The 13,521-nt window shown below is 42.6% G+C and overlaps 1 protein-coding gene across 2 annotated transcripts in view; it reads left to right on the forward strand.

Annotated features, from left to right (window-relative positions):
- Window positions 1-13,521, forward strand: part of EGFLAM (EGF like, fibronectin type III and laminin G domains) — a 145,476-nt gene that overhangs the window by 112,435 nt on the left and 19,520 nt on the right. For both annotated transcript variants that reach the window (XM_075588480.1, XM_075588486.1), the window contains exons 12-18: window positions 579-723; window positions 1,295-1,484; window positions 1,597-1,722; window positions 3,338-3,581; window positions 4,515-4,626; window positions 5,235-5,351; window positions 11,734-11,914. In XM_075588480.1, the coding sequence (XP_075444595.1) occupies window positions 579-723; window positions 1,295-1,484; window positions 1,597-1,722; window positions 3,338-3,581; window positions 4,515-4,626; window positions 5,235-5,351; window positions 11,734-11,914 (1,115 nt within the window). The remainder of the gene's footprint in view (window positions 1-578; window positions 724-1,294; window positions 1,485-1,596; window positions 1,723-3,337; window positions 3,582-4,514; window positions 4,627-5,234; window positions 5,352-11,733; window positions 11,915-13,521) is intronic.

The raw sequence follows: 13,521 nt of genomic DNA on the forward strand, positions 1-13,521 counted from the left end.
AAAATGGTGGGTTTTCGCCTATATGCAAACCTGAAGCACTGACTCCTTGTACAGTATAGGAAAATTGACTCACGTGGAGTGGAAATGGGTAGTAATTGCAGTCTTAACATAAGGCACACATATGATGATATTGAAAACGCTGGTTCCCTCCTGTGCATACGGTATTTGTTAGATACCTTGTGGATTTTCCTTTCTGTTAGCAGAATGATCAAGATGTTCAAATGTAAGTGATCCAGTTCTGCAGGTTAAGTCACAGAGGTTCGTGAAGCAGTATCAGTCTTTTTCTGATGACACAGATACTTTAAGGAATGTAAAGCATCTTAACACAATACAAACACTACACATTGATGATGCCCTGTGTTTCTTTCCCTTAAGTGCACGGATATCGGATGTTGGGTTTTGTCTTGCCTCGGAAGATTATTGTTGTCTTTAGTTGTGCATCAGCTGTAAGAGAGTGTCGTGCTGTCTAAATACATGTTCAGTTGGTGGGTGTTTTGTGTCGGAGAAATACCTTATAATCTGCTCTGCGTAGTTAATGGGAGAGAGTGAGACGTGTTTTTTTCTTCTTCTTGGAACAGGTTTAATTGTGGCACTGGGGCTGCAGTTATTACAAGTGACAGAAAGATAAAACTGGGCAGCTGGCATATTGTTACAGTGTACAGAGAAGGGCTGAATGGGTGGCTCACGTTTGATGACAATGCCCCTGTTTCAGGGAGATCACAGGTAAGGGTCAGCGCACCTCATATGTTCGTGCAGTGGAAGTTTTGGACATTATTCTTCACTGGATACTACATTTATTTTATAAGCCGGTTAACGAAGGCTATAATCTATGAAAACATTGCCATGTTTACTAAGCGGCACTATGTCATACAACACCTTAGGGGGCATTCACTTGCATGGGCTATATCGTGTATTCTAGCCCAGGATAGGTTGCACAGCACCACTATGGGCTAGTGTATATCCCTGTAATATGGCGGCCCTGTGTGCTCCATTTGCCAAAACGAGAAAGGCAAAATGATACTAAAATGATTACAGGTCTCTGTATATTTTAGTAAAACTTTTTTTTTTTTTTTCATTTTGAAAGGAATGCCGGTTTTCAGATCACATGGTCCAGTTTCTAGTCATGTTAAATACACACATACAGGTGCAAAATCACCAACTTATTGGATAAAATATTAGATGGACAATTGGTATGGATAATTTGTCACGTCTTCCTTTCTGGAATACATATTCATTTCTAAAAGTGCAGACTTGTGTAGCACACAATTGGTTCATTTGGTCTTCTTCTTCTTAGGGCCAGTACAGTAAAATCACATTCCGCACTCCTTTCTACATTGGGGGTGCTCCCAGTGCTTACTGGTTGGTAAAATCGGCCGGGACCAACCGTGGCTTTAAAGGCTGTGTACAGTCCCTATCTGTCAATGGGAGAATCATTGACATGAGACAGTGGCCACTCGGGAAGGCTTTGAGTGGAGCTGATGTTGGTAAGCAATGATTTGTCCTTCTGTATTACCAAGCTGGAAACAGCCAACATATCCAGATATGAAGAAATACAGTAACACCATTATAAAAGTGCTATTCATCCCCAACAAATAGGTGAATGCAGCAGTGGAGTCTGCGATGAAGCATCCTGTGTTAATGGTGGAACCTGCACATCTAGAAAAGCCGATTCATACATGTGCCTTTGTTCTATTGGATTTCAAGGCAGACACTGCGAGGAGGGTAAAATTGACATGATTACTGTTCAATTAGCTTTTTTTCCTTGCCTTTATTTAACTGTATAGATCACACATTCTATTTACCTTCTTTGTATTTAGGTTTATCCCTCTCTTCTGTCTCTAAAACCCCTGTATGTTACCTAGTATCTCCTGGTTTCGCCTTAGGCTAAGGCCCAAGTGCGTGCGCAGTGCGTGCGATTGGGTGCCTGGAGGTGCTCGTTCCCGGCATCAGCGCGACCAGGTGGACTACTGGTAGCTCGCGACAGGGAGGCGTGGTGGGGGGGCGCGGCCATGATGTCACACGGCTAGTTCGCCCTCATTGGCTGAACCGCCGCCGTGACTTGGCCAATGCTCGGCGGTCATGCCAAAAGACATTGTCTTTTGGCCAAGGCGGGGTCACACACGCCGACTGGGGACTACCCCATAGAGAGCTGTGCCATGTGTGCAGCGTGCACGCCGTCGCTCGTGCACCAGTGGCCACTGGGGACGTAGCCTTAGCCCACCTCACCCTCCCACAGTTCCTCTGATCTTTATCGCCAACACAATGTCATTTTAAATCTGTATTGCTTCTTCTGATTAAGATAGCATGGCTCCCAGAAGTAGAATTCAAATATTTTCTGGACAGTATAGTCCAGATAAAGTAAAATAAAATATTACTATTGAAATTGTGTTGTGCACCATTACCGTTAGGCACGGTGGTACCAACGAGTAGACCCCTAACTCATTTTTAGATACTCCGAAGATCTTAACGATGGAAAAATACTATCTTGCCCACTTTAGACCATTTTGTTTTTCTAGCTAATGTGAAAGCATAGACTGATCTCTACATGTTTCCATTCTAAACGTTTATTCATGTTCTTTAGTTTTACCTGGCAGGTGCACTATTTAAATATTCCATAGTTTGACTTTCCCTATTTCCTTTATGTCTTGCTGGAGATGCAGCCTCCAGTAAAAAACCATAGTACAGTTAGTGAGATTGTACCAGTGATCATATCTGTCATCACCACCACCTTCTTTGTGCTGATAATACCTCTCCCTATACAATCTAACACCTCGCATCTCTGCCCACTGTTTTGCTGTATTGCTTACTGTAGCTAATTTATGTAAATAAATGTGCCCATGCCCAGGTGTCATTCCTATTCTGTAGCTATTACCCATTATTCTTTTGGTGCCATCATTCATGAAAGAAACTGGATTTGCCTCTACTGTATATAGTTCTTGTATGTTTTTTTTTTGTTTCTCAACCAGGGTGCATTCACCTAACAGAGCCCAGGCTAAGTTAAACAGTTCTATATGGGGGAGAAAATCAGAAGTCATAATATGGTATTGTTTATGAGAGATTTTTTTTATTAAATGTAAAATCCCCCAAAAATGGGAATTTACCAACGCTGCCATTCTGGCAACAGTAGAGACATAAATGCTGCTGTAAATATAAAAAGTGCTAGTAGTTAGGTATTTAATTTCAGTTTCTAAGCAGTTAATTAGGACTAAACTAATTGGGTGCTCCAGCAAATAGATTATACAAACAGGAGTTATTTATGGAGGGAGACGGTGAGAAACACTGCTTGAAAATATTTTAGCAATCTTCCCTTAAAATGCACGTCTGGTTTTTCTTTTAGCTTTCACTTTGGCAATCCCTCAGTTCAATGAGTCTTCACGGTCATTCGCGGTGACGCGGTGGCCATTTGAACCACAGCACTACCTCTCTTTTATGGAGTTTGAGATGACATTCCGCCCAGACACAGAAGCTGGGAGCATACTATACAGTTACGACACAGACAGCAAAGATTTCATATCTATTAATATGGTGAACAGCTATGTGGTATTCAGATTTGACTGTGGTTCAGGAACAGCTGTGATAAGGTAAGTTTAACATGTGACATACACAGATAGTAGTTAATAATGTTGTTTTACAGTCATTTATTATCTGCCTTTCCAAAGTGAAACTTTTTCTTGCAGTTTTCACTTTGAAAATGTCTTCTACAGATATGTTGAATGTTGACAGTAAAACAGTTAGAATCTGGAGGGCATTATGTAGCAACATAGACCAATGGACATTTCAATCATATCTACATCACTAGTGTGGAGGGAAGAATCAGCCGTGGGAGTATTTGATATGATCCATGGATCTGTTAAAGACCTTTGTTAGAAACTGCACATTTTTAATACAAAAAAAGAAAGAAATATACATATTTTGTCTTGTTAATTGCCAAGTAGCACGGGAATACACTTTTTTATATGGTTCCACAAATTTCCTAAAACATATTTATATCTCTCTGTTTGTGAGCTCCACGAACAACTTAGCATAGTAGGGGAAATGTACCAAGTGTAACAGACTGGAGCATTCCTCCAAAAACAGGTGCAAATATCATTAGTTTAACTTTGTATCACCTTGGGCCATATTTTATATTGTGCTAAGTGGGATAAGAAAGAATTACCCCCAATGGGGTATATCTATTAAGCTGCTTAGGGCAGATCAGGACATTCTCGCACAGAACCTCCATTTGAAGTCACTATGAATGAGGTTCTGTGCGATGAGGCCCCAATTGGCACTATTGCAGTTTATTGAATAATCCCCAAAGTGTCAAGATGGTTTTCTCTAATTTTGCTTCACTTGCCCCAATGAGCATCTCGTGTTTATAGGAGGCGTTAGGGGACGTGTATCCAAATGTTAGCCTACAAATTGTGCAGTTTTTCTTTCTTTGTGCCAAATGTTAGCAGACTTGTCACTGAGTCGCATAAAGGTTTTGCATCAACTATCATTTGTGCAGCAGTTTCCTTTTGTTTTCCAAACAGGAGTGAGAAACCTGTTATCCTTGGACAGTGGCATGAGCTGCGAGTGTCTCGCACGGCTAAGAATGGCATCTTACAAGTGGATAACCAAATGCAAGTGGAGGGAATGGCTGAGGTTTGTATAGCCAATTTCCGTTCTAACCCAAGATATTGTTAGCGCTACACCACCTCGTTAATATAAGTACCTAAAAGATAGTGGTATCAGTCTTCAGACTTTGCCCACGTCTTTCTTTTAGAATAACCAAAACAAACGTGGGCAGGCAGAGCCTCCCCAACTAGCAGTGCTTAAAACTCCAATTCCACTTACATTGCTTAACAAAAATATTTATTTAAAAAGTAATTTGTAGGTGTTTTTACCTTTCTATTGGATAACCACAGTGACCTACTGGGTAGATTTTTGCTTTAACCAATTCAACACATCACTAGCCTTAGTTCAGTTTGATCATAAATGGAACTTCACCTCAAAAACGGAATTTCACCTTTAAAAACTTAAACAAAGTTGCACCCTCAATGTAAGCATGCCCCACCAAGGCACACTGTGGGCCCTTTGCAGTTAGTTATCAAGATAATTTTTGTTCAATAAATTGACTTTATGTTTATGTTCATGTTTGTGGCTGTATTTTTTTTTTATTGCATGTCTTGGCTTATTTGGTAATAACACCCTTTAAAGTGTTACTTACATTTTCCGCACACAGTAATAATGACTGCTACTTTACGTTGCAGGGTGGCTTCACTCAGATTAAGTGTAACACTGGTATCTACATTGGGGGCGTTCCTGATTATGATACTGTAAAGAAGAACTCTGGGATCCATAAGCCTTTCAGTGGAAGTATTCAGAAGGTGAGTTTAATAGAACAAGTACAAATGATTCCTACATAGTTTCAACCCGCTCAACACACTTGTCCACATGTTTAAAAACATAAACAAGCATATTTTGTTTACAATTGGTAGCATATGGAACATGCCAATGACTGTATAGATAAATAGGATTTGTCAAGGTTCCTTTCAAGGATATTGCTGGTGTTGCTTGAACACTGCCAGCATCAAATGTCATCCAATGTGAAGACTGCTGCAAAATGACACCAACATAGACGGTTGCAAAACCCTTCGCATTTAAAGTCTTATTAAGCATCCAATACACAACATCCAATTTATTACAACATCAATTATAAGAGGAGGAGTTCATGAAACTGCTTTATAAGAAAAGGCGAAGTACAGTACAAACTGGTCACTTTTAGTCTTGGTTTGAAAACAAGGACATCACTTTGGAAATAGGCTTTGTGTATTATTGGCAGATGCAATGAATAATGACTTCTTTTCCGCAGAGAAGCAAAGTTCCTGAGCACAGATTTGTGCATATTTGTGTTGGCTGCATATTGTGGAGATCCGGCGCTGCTGAGAAAGTTGAAGAAATATATATTTGGGGCTATAAGATGACATAAATGTATATCTGACTCAGAGCAAATTAAAGCAGCAATCCACCTTACTAACCCCTCCCCCCTTTTCTTTTAGGGTTGGAAACGGGGGTCTTCCAGAGCAAAAGCGTGCTATATTCAACTCTGGAGTGCTCCCAGATGTTTTATAAAGGGGACTTAAGGGCTGACCAATAGGAAGCTGCCACAGATAATGTTGCAGCTTCCTACAGGCACGAGATTTGGCAGACATTTTGTTTCCCCTGCAGGGAGATACAAACCCGGTAATTTCACGGTTGAGTATCTCATGATCCCCGGAGCTGAAATTAACATGGTTGGGCCCAGGGGAACCCCCAGTTCCCATCCCATCCTGTATATAAAAATGGGGGGACAAAAAAAATCAAGTAGGGGAGGTTGCAGCTTCAAAGTGGCAAGTTTTGCATAAAACAAATTAGAAACAGGCATCTTTACTGAACTTAACATGTAGCATCTAAGATTTAAAGGAACTGAAGTAAAAGATTGGCTCTGTAGCGTGGATTTTTATTCTTTTTCTAAGAAAATACTTAAAATCATTTACATTTATTCCTAGAAGATCATGGACCCAGCACCTGATGCAAAGCTTTAATTGGTTCATTATGCCTCCATTTTTTTTGTATTACATTCATACTAATTTTATGGAAGGTTATTTTTAGTCTTCCTTACTAAAAATGGTATGATCACATCTCCTTCTTCCCAAGTGAATTTAAAAACAAACTAGATTTGCTTTTAAGGGAATCCTCTTATACTGGCAAGAAAAAGTTTGTGTTATCCACGATAACCTTCTTGAATGAAAACCAGTCTTTTCTTAAATATCCAATAGGGTTTATATTAACCAATTCCATGTCTTTTGAAACATAATGATGTATGAATTAGACAACCAATGAGTATTTAAGAGTCACTGTACTGTACAGTATGTGCAAAAGTATTTGAAACCCTGGTTTTATCAGTTAAATTAAAGGGGATAATTAGAATCGGTGTTTAAATAGTTAGGTAGATCTTCTGGTGTGAGTTTGTGAGGCCTCACCCTATATAAAGTTCAGAACGTTTGTGAGTTTGGTCTTCACTATACAGGTGTGTGGAAACATGTCATGCCAAGATCAAAAGAAATCTCTGAGAACCTCAGAAAAGCAGTTGTTGATGCTTATTAGTCTAGACAGGGTTACAAACCCATTTCTAAGGATTTGGGGCTCCACCAATCTACTATCAGACAGATAGTCTACAAATGGAGAAAGTTCAAGACCATAGTCACTCTACCCAGGAGTGGTCGTCCTAGCAACATTTCTCCAAGAACAAACAGGCAAATCATCCAGGAAGTCACAAAGAACCCCAAAGTAATATCCAAGGATCTTTCAGACACTCTCGCCTTGGCTAATGTGAATATTCATGATCCGGCTATCAGAAATAAACCGAACAAGAATGGTGTTCATGGAAGGATAGCCAGGAGGAAACCACTGCTCTCTAAAAAGAACATTGCTGCCCATCTGATGTTCTCCAAAGAGCACATAGATGAGGCACAAGACATATGGAAACAATGTTCTCTGGACAGACAAGTCAAAGGCCATGAGAAATGTTATGTTTGGCAAAGACTAAACACTGCGTTCGAACAGAAGAACCTCATCCCAACCGTCAAGCATGGTGGTGGGAGTATGATGGTTCGTGGCTGCTTTGCTGCCTCAGGACCTGGGCAGCTTGCCCTCAGTGATTCAACCATAAATTCTGCATTGTATCAGAAGATTCAAGAGGAGAATGTCAGGCCATCAATCTCTGAGCTTAAGCGAAAGGGAGTCATGCAGTAAGACTATGATTCTAAACATTCAAGCTACATTTTGTAGATCTCTACAAAAGAATGGCTGCAGAAGAAGAAATTTCACATTTTAGAATGGCCTATTCAAAGTCCGGACCTAAACCCCATCGAAATGTTGTAGCAGGATCTGAAGCGAGCTGTCCATGTGTAATGCTTGCACTCACTAAGAACAAGACGGGACTCCGGTACTGAGGTGGGAAAGTATGGAACTGTGCACCCACAGCAGCGGAGGCGCGCCTGGAAAGTGGATTGTCAACATAGTCGGGTCTGGGTTGGAGAGAGTGGGTTAGTCCAGATACTTGCCGAGGTCGTGGGTCGGAGCCAGCAGCATAGTCGTTATCCGTTGTGCCGGGGTCAGGGGTTGGAGAAGTATGGGTAGTCAGAGGCAAGCCGGGGTCGTTATCCGGAGAGGGTCCAATAGTCAAGCCAAGTTGGAACAGGTGAGATCAACTGGAAGCAAGAATAGAAAAAACACAAGGCAAGGCACAGCAAAGCAGGAACGCAGGAACACAAGGCTACAATAGTTTATGCTCAGCAATGAGTGACTGAGCATGCAGGGTTTTTATAGCAAAGCTGGAGCAATCAGTGCTAGAGGCGGAGCGGAGTTGCGGCCCCTGCGGGAGCAGGGATTGGACAGAGGGTGCAGGAGACAGGTGAGCATTGTTAGTGCAATCAGGAATCTTGCCACACAGCTGGGGAGCGGTGCACGATCGTCGCGTGAGCGCCCTTTGCGTGAGTGATGTGTGATGTGAGAGGTGTGCGGGACCAGGCTCCGTGGAGTTGACAGCCTCCGTGTGCACGCGCTCACTCTGTAAGCGGCGCGGAGGTGAAAGGAGCATTAGGTAAGGAGGGAAAGATGTGTTCCCCGATTCCTTACACTATGCAAGAAAGCCCTTAATTATCACTGAGTTGAATTATCACTGAGTTGAATTATCACTGAGTTGAATTATCACTGAGTTGAATTATCACTGAGTTGAATTATCACTGAGTTGAAGCAGTTCTGTAATGAGGAATGGACCAAAATTCCTCAAAACTGAAGTGAGAGACTGACCAGCAGTTACAGGAAACGCTTAGTCGAAGTCACTGTTGCTCAAGGGGGCGCCACCGGGTACTGAATCTATAGTTTCATATACTTTTTCACATTTTGGATATTGAATGTTGAATCATTTGTGGGTAAATAAATGATGAAGAATTAATCATGTTTTCTTGTCATTTGTTTGATCAGGTTTTCTTGATCTATTATTAGGACTTAGATTATGATCGAATAACATTTTAGGTTTGAAATATATGAAAATCCTAAGGGGTTCACAAACTTTTTCTCACCACTGTACCTCTTGTTAATGAGGCGTATTGCTGTTTATAATCAACATCCTAAAATAAATCTGGGATCTCTTGGCGCACTGATGTGCTCCTAAACTACGACACGCAAGAGCGTTACTTTATCAACTTTGTACTTCTAATTTATGAGGTTTACAGTTGTTTAAATAAAGATATATTAAAAAAATGATGGTTAAAGCAGCAGTACGGGTTAATTTTAATATATATATATATATATATATATATATATATATATTTATATATACGGTAAACCCCGTTATAGCGCGCCCGTTATACCGCGAAATCGGTTATAACGCGGTTTTCACGTGGCTCCCGTTTAAAAAAAAAAAAATAAAAAAAAAAATACATTTTTTAATTTAATTTTTTTTTTGCACACTGCACACACACTGCACACACACTGCACACACTCACTGCACACACTCTACACTGCTCACACTGCACACACTCTACACTGCACACACTCTACACTGCACTCACTGCACGCACTCTACACTGCACACTGCTCACAGCACACTGCACACACTCCCAGCACTCACTGCACACACTCTACACTGCACACACTCCCAGCACTCACTGCACACACTCTACACTGCACACACTGCACACACTCTACACTGCACACTGCTCACAGCACACTGCACACACTCCCAGCACTCACTGCACACACTGTACACTGCACACACTCTACACTGCACACTGCTCATAGCACACTGCACACACTCCCAGCACTCACTGCACACATTCTACACTGCACACACTCCCAGCACTCTACACTGCACACACTCACAGCACTCACTGCACACACTCTACACTGCACACACTCTACACTGCACACTGCTCACAGCACACTGCACACACTCCCAGCACTCACTGCACACACTCTACACTGCACACACTCCCAGCACTCACTGCACACACTCTACACTGCACACACTCTACACTGCATACTGCTCACAGCACACTGCACACACTCCCAGCACCCACTCACTGCACCACTGCACACACTCTCACTGAACACACTCTCACAGCACACACTCTCACACAGTACACAGCTCACACAGCACTCAGCTCTCACAGCACACAACTCTCACAACACACTCTCACAGCACACAACACCACACCTCCCACTCCCCCTCCCTACATTTGGTGTCGGCTGCTGAGATCGGAGCGGAGCTGGCATCAGGAGGAGGGGGGAGGGGGGTTCGGGAGGAGGGGGGGTGTCGGGAAAAGGGGGGTGAGTGAGGAGCAGGCTGTGACTCGGAGGGCCACGTGGGCTATGTCGCAGAGGGCCGGTAGGTGTGGGGGCCTGGGGGGGAGGAAATTTGAGAGAGAGGGGGATAGGGACACTGGAAGAGGAGAGATTGTGAGAGCGCCCCCTGGAGGATTGAGGGGGCCTGTTTGAGGCCTGTGGAGGGGGCCTGCCGAGCTTACTGCTGATAGGTGGCCATGGAGGTGCCTGTCGTAAACTTCCCTTCTACCAGTCTGCAGTATGCTGCCTGGACAGGCATCTCGATGGACACCTTCCAACAGGCCAGCTCTGCGGATCAGGACAGATTAGTTTTGCTGACAGGGGTCTGGCACCTTTCCCATTACTCATTGGGCCCGGGACAAGAGGCCCTGCACACAGGACACACACAGGCAGCATACACACATCTCTATCCCCCCATGCTCTCCCCCCAAGTGTCTCTCTCTCCGCCGTGGGGGGGCGGTAAGGAGCAGCTTACCCAGCCGTTGCTAGGGGACGTGTAGGGCTTCCGGCCACCTCTTCCTTCCTTCCCTCCTCACTCCCTCCCTCCCGATCAGGCGCGCGGCGACCATTTTTTTTAAAATTAGCGCGACCCCGTTACTAACGCGGTGGTCTCGGGTTGGACCCCGAGGACCGTGCTATAACGGGGTTTACCTGTGTAATATATATATATATATATATATATATATATATATATATATATATATATTTATATATACTCATTTATTCTGCACTATATATATATATATATATATTTTATTTATTTTTTCTTTTTTATTACAGATTTGAAACAGGGGGTCTCCAGAGCTGTACACCATTAATTTCAGCTCCGAGGACCCCCTGCTTGCAGAGATAGTTGGCTCTGCAGTGATGCTGGTATCCCTGCGAGCAGAGAAACTGTTCCTTAATCTAATGGCAACTTAAATGTCCCGCGTCCCACGGGCCAATAGCAAGCTGTGACATCATCCGTTGAGTTTCCTATTGGCCCGCATGACCTGGACCTTTAAACTCCGTAGTGATACCGGCAACCCCTACGGAGGTAAGAATCTCTGGACGCAGGGGGGCCCCAGAACTTCAGGAGCTCCGGAGACCCCCTGCTTCAAACCTGTAATAAAAAATAAATGTATCTATTTTTTTAAAGTTAACCCTTTATGGAAATAATGCTCTCCACTGTAACATTGGTTACGTTATCTTTTTTTCTTGTATCAACCTTTACATAATAAATGTGTGTGTAAACCAGAACGTCTCTCAAACATGGCCCTGACTATCCATGATTCTTTGGCTATGTCACAATACATTTTTTTCTTTTTGTGCCCACGCAAAATAATTGGATCTTATCGAAAGATTTAACATACTTTTGCTTTGTTTTCTCTTTGGACACAGCTTATACTTAATGACCGAAGCATTAACCTGGTGCGGGGTTTAACTTATGGAGTCAATCTGGAGAACGCCATCCATCCCTGTGCTAACGTACCATGTGTTAACGGAGGCAGCTGCAGGCCAAAACATGATAGTTATGAATGTGATTGTCCTTTGGGCTTTGATGGGAAAAACTGCCAAAAAGGTAAGCCTTTCATTTTAAAGACTTTATTTCAGATCAAGTAGCTCGATTTGTCTATATGAAGGTACTATGTTTTCCTTTTTCTACATGATGATGCTCATAGCTGTATGCTGCATCGTACCGTTAGAGATAGCACTGGAAAAAGGTGAATGCGCCTTCTAGGCAGACGGTCCTACGGAGACTAAGGGAAATAAAGATGATGGAGCTCCTCACAGCACAGTTGAACCAGAAAACTGACAAATTTCACAAAATTTGGGAAATATGGCCAGGAAACTAGGGACCCCATAGAAATAAATACAGAAAGACCAGACAAATGGGCTCGTCCTAATCCCCCCCCCTTCCACCCCTCCCACCCTTCTTTTTCTTCTTTTCTACGTTCTTCTCTTTCCTTTGTTAAGCTCGTGAGAGACGCCTACGGAAGCGGCTGCTTCCCTAACACAACCGGAAATAGGAAGACAGACCACACTTATTCAAAAACAGTGTTATAGCAACTATTTTATTTCAGTAATGATGACGAACTGTTAATGCCCTTTTTTGTATGGACAAGTGACACTGTTAAAACATAACATGTATTCCAAGACTATATATTTGTTATGTCTCTCTAAAACAATAAAAAAAAAATTGAAAAAAAAAAGAGATAGCACTGGGTTATACTAAAATAACGTGCCGTTACCCCCATGCGAATGACTTCATTTTGCATATAATTGTCTTGGTGAATGCAGCGCTGACCTAACAGAAAATAACGTACGTTCCTGTTTTAGGTTACGTCCCGTTCATTTTAATTTGTGTAAAACTTGAACATAAGTAAGTTATTATGAGTAAAAAGTGATTCAAACCCTCCACCATACTGAACTGATAAAAAGCACTCACTGTATGGGCGTGTGCACAAACCTGCTATATTACCCTACAATTATGGGCAAGAATTGGAGTGACCCTCCCCGGAACCACACGCGGGGTAAAGAAGAAAAACACAAATTGTGCAATCATGTATGATAAGTGTAAACTAACTAATAAGTGGGTAATGGAAGCACTCAAAGTGGATATGTAAATCAGGCAAGGCTTGTCAATCAGCTGCAAGTCTTCTCTTAGCTGCACTAGCCAACTTCAAAGGGTAGTATAAATGAAAGCGCACAACCTCTCCTAGTGTAAAAATGTATAATTATAATTAAACGATTTAAGGTGGTATAATATGCACATACAGGAAAAATCAATTAGTTAGGCAGGGCATGTTTTGGATACATGTTACCGCTCAGATGTTTAAACGAATCCACTTGATGTATATCAGCTGCCCTCGTGGATTCCCACTCCGGTCGCAGCAGAGGTTCTTGTATCAAGCTGAACAAAGCTCAGGTGTAAGCACTCCGTCCTGGAACACGTCTGCATGGTAGTGGATTTCAGGGTATGGGGCGGTCCATGCGGCGATCCGACGGAACAATTTAACCCCAAACTGCTGGCTCTGGGGTGAATACCCACATTGAGAGCTATTGCTCCACGGTGCTGCCAGGCGATACTCTGAGGTTACTGAGTTGCGCCGTACTAGACGAGCAACTCGCGCTCAGATATTGTAACGCAAGCTAATCGGACAAGCTTCAGCAGAATACAGGGGAATT

This window comes from Ascaphus truei, chromosome 1 (assembly GCF_040206685.1).
Source record: "Ascaphus truei isolate aAscTru1 chromosome 1, aAscTru1.hap1, whole genome shotgun sequence".
Classification (NCBI taxonomy): Eukaryota; Metazoa; Chordata; class Amphibia; order Anura; family Ascaphidae; genus Ascaphus; species Ascaphus truei.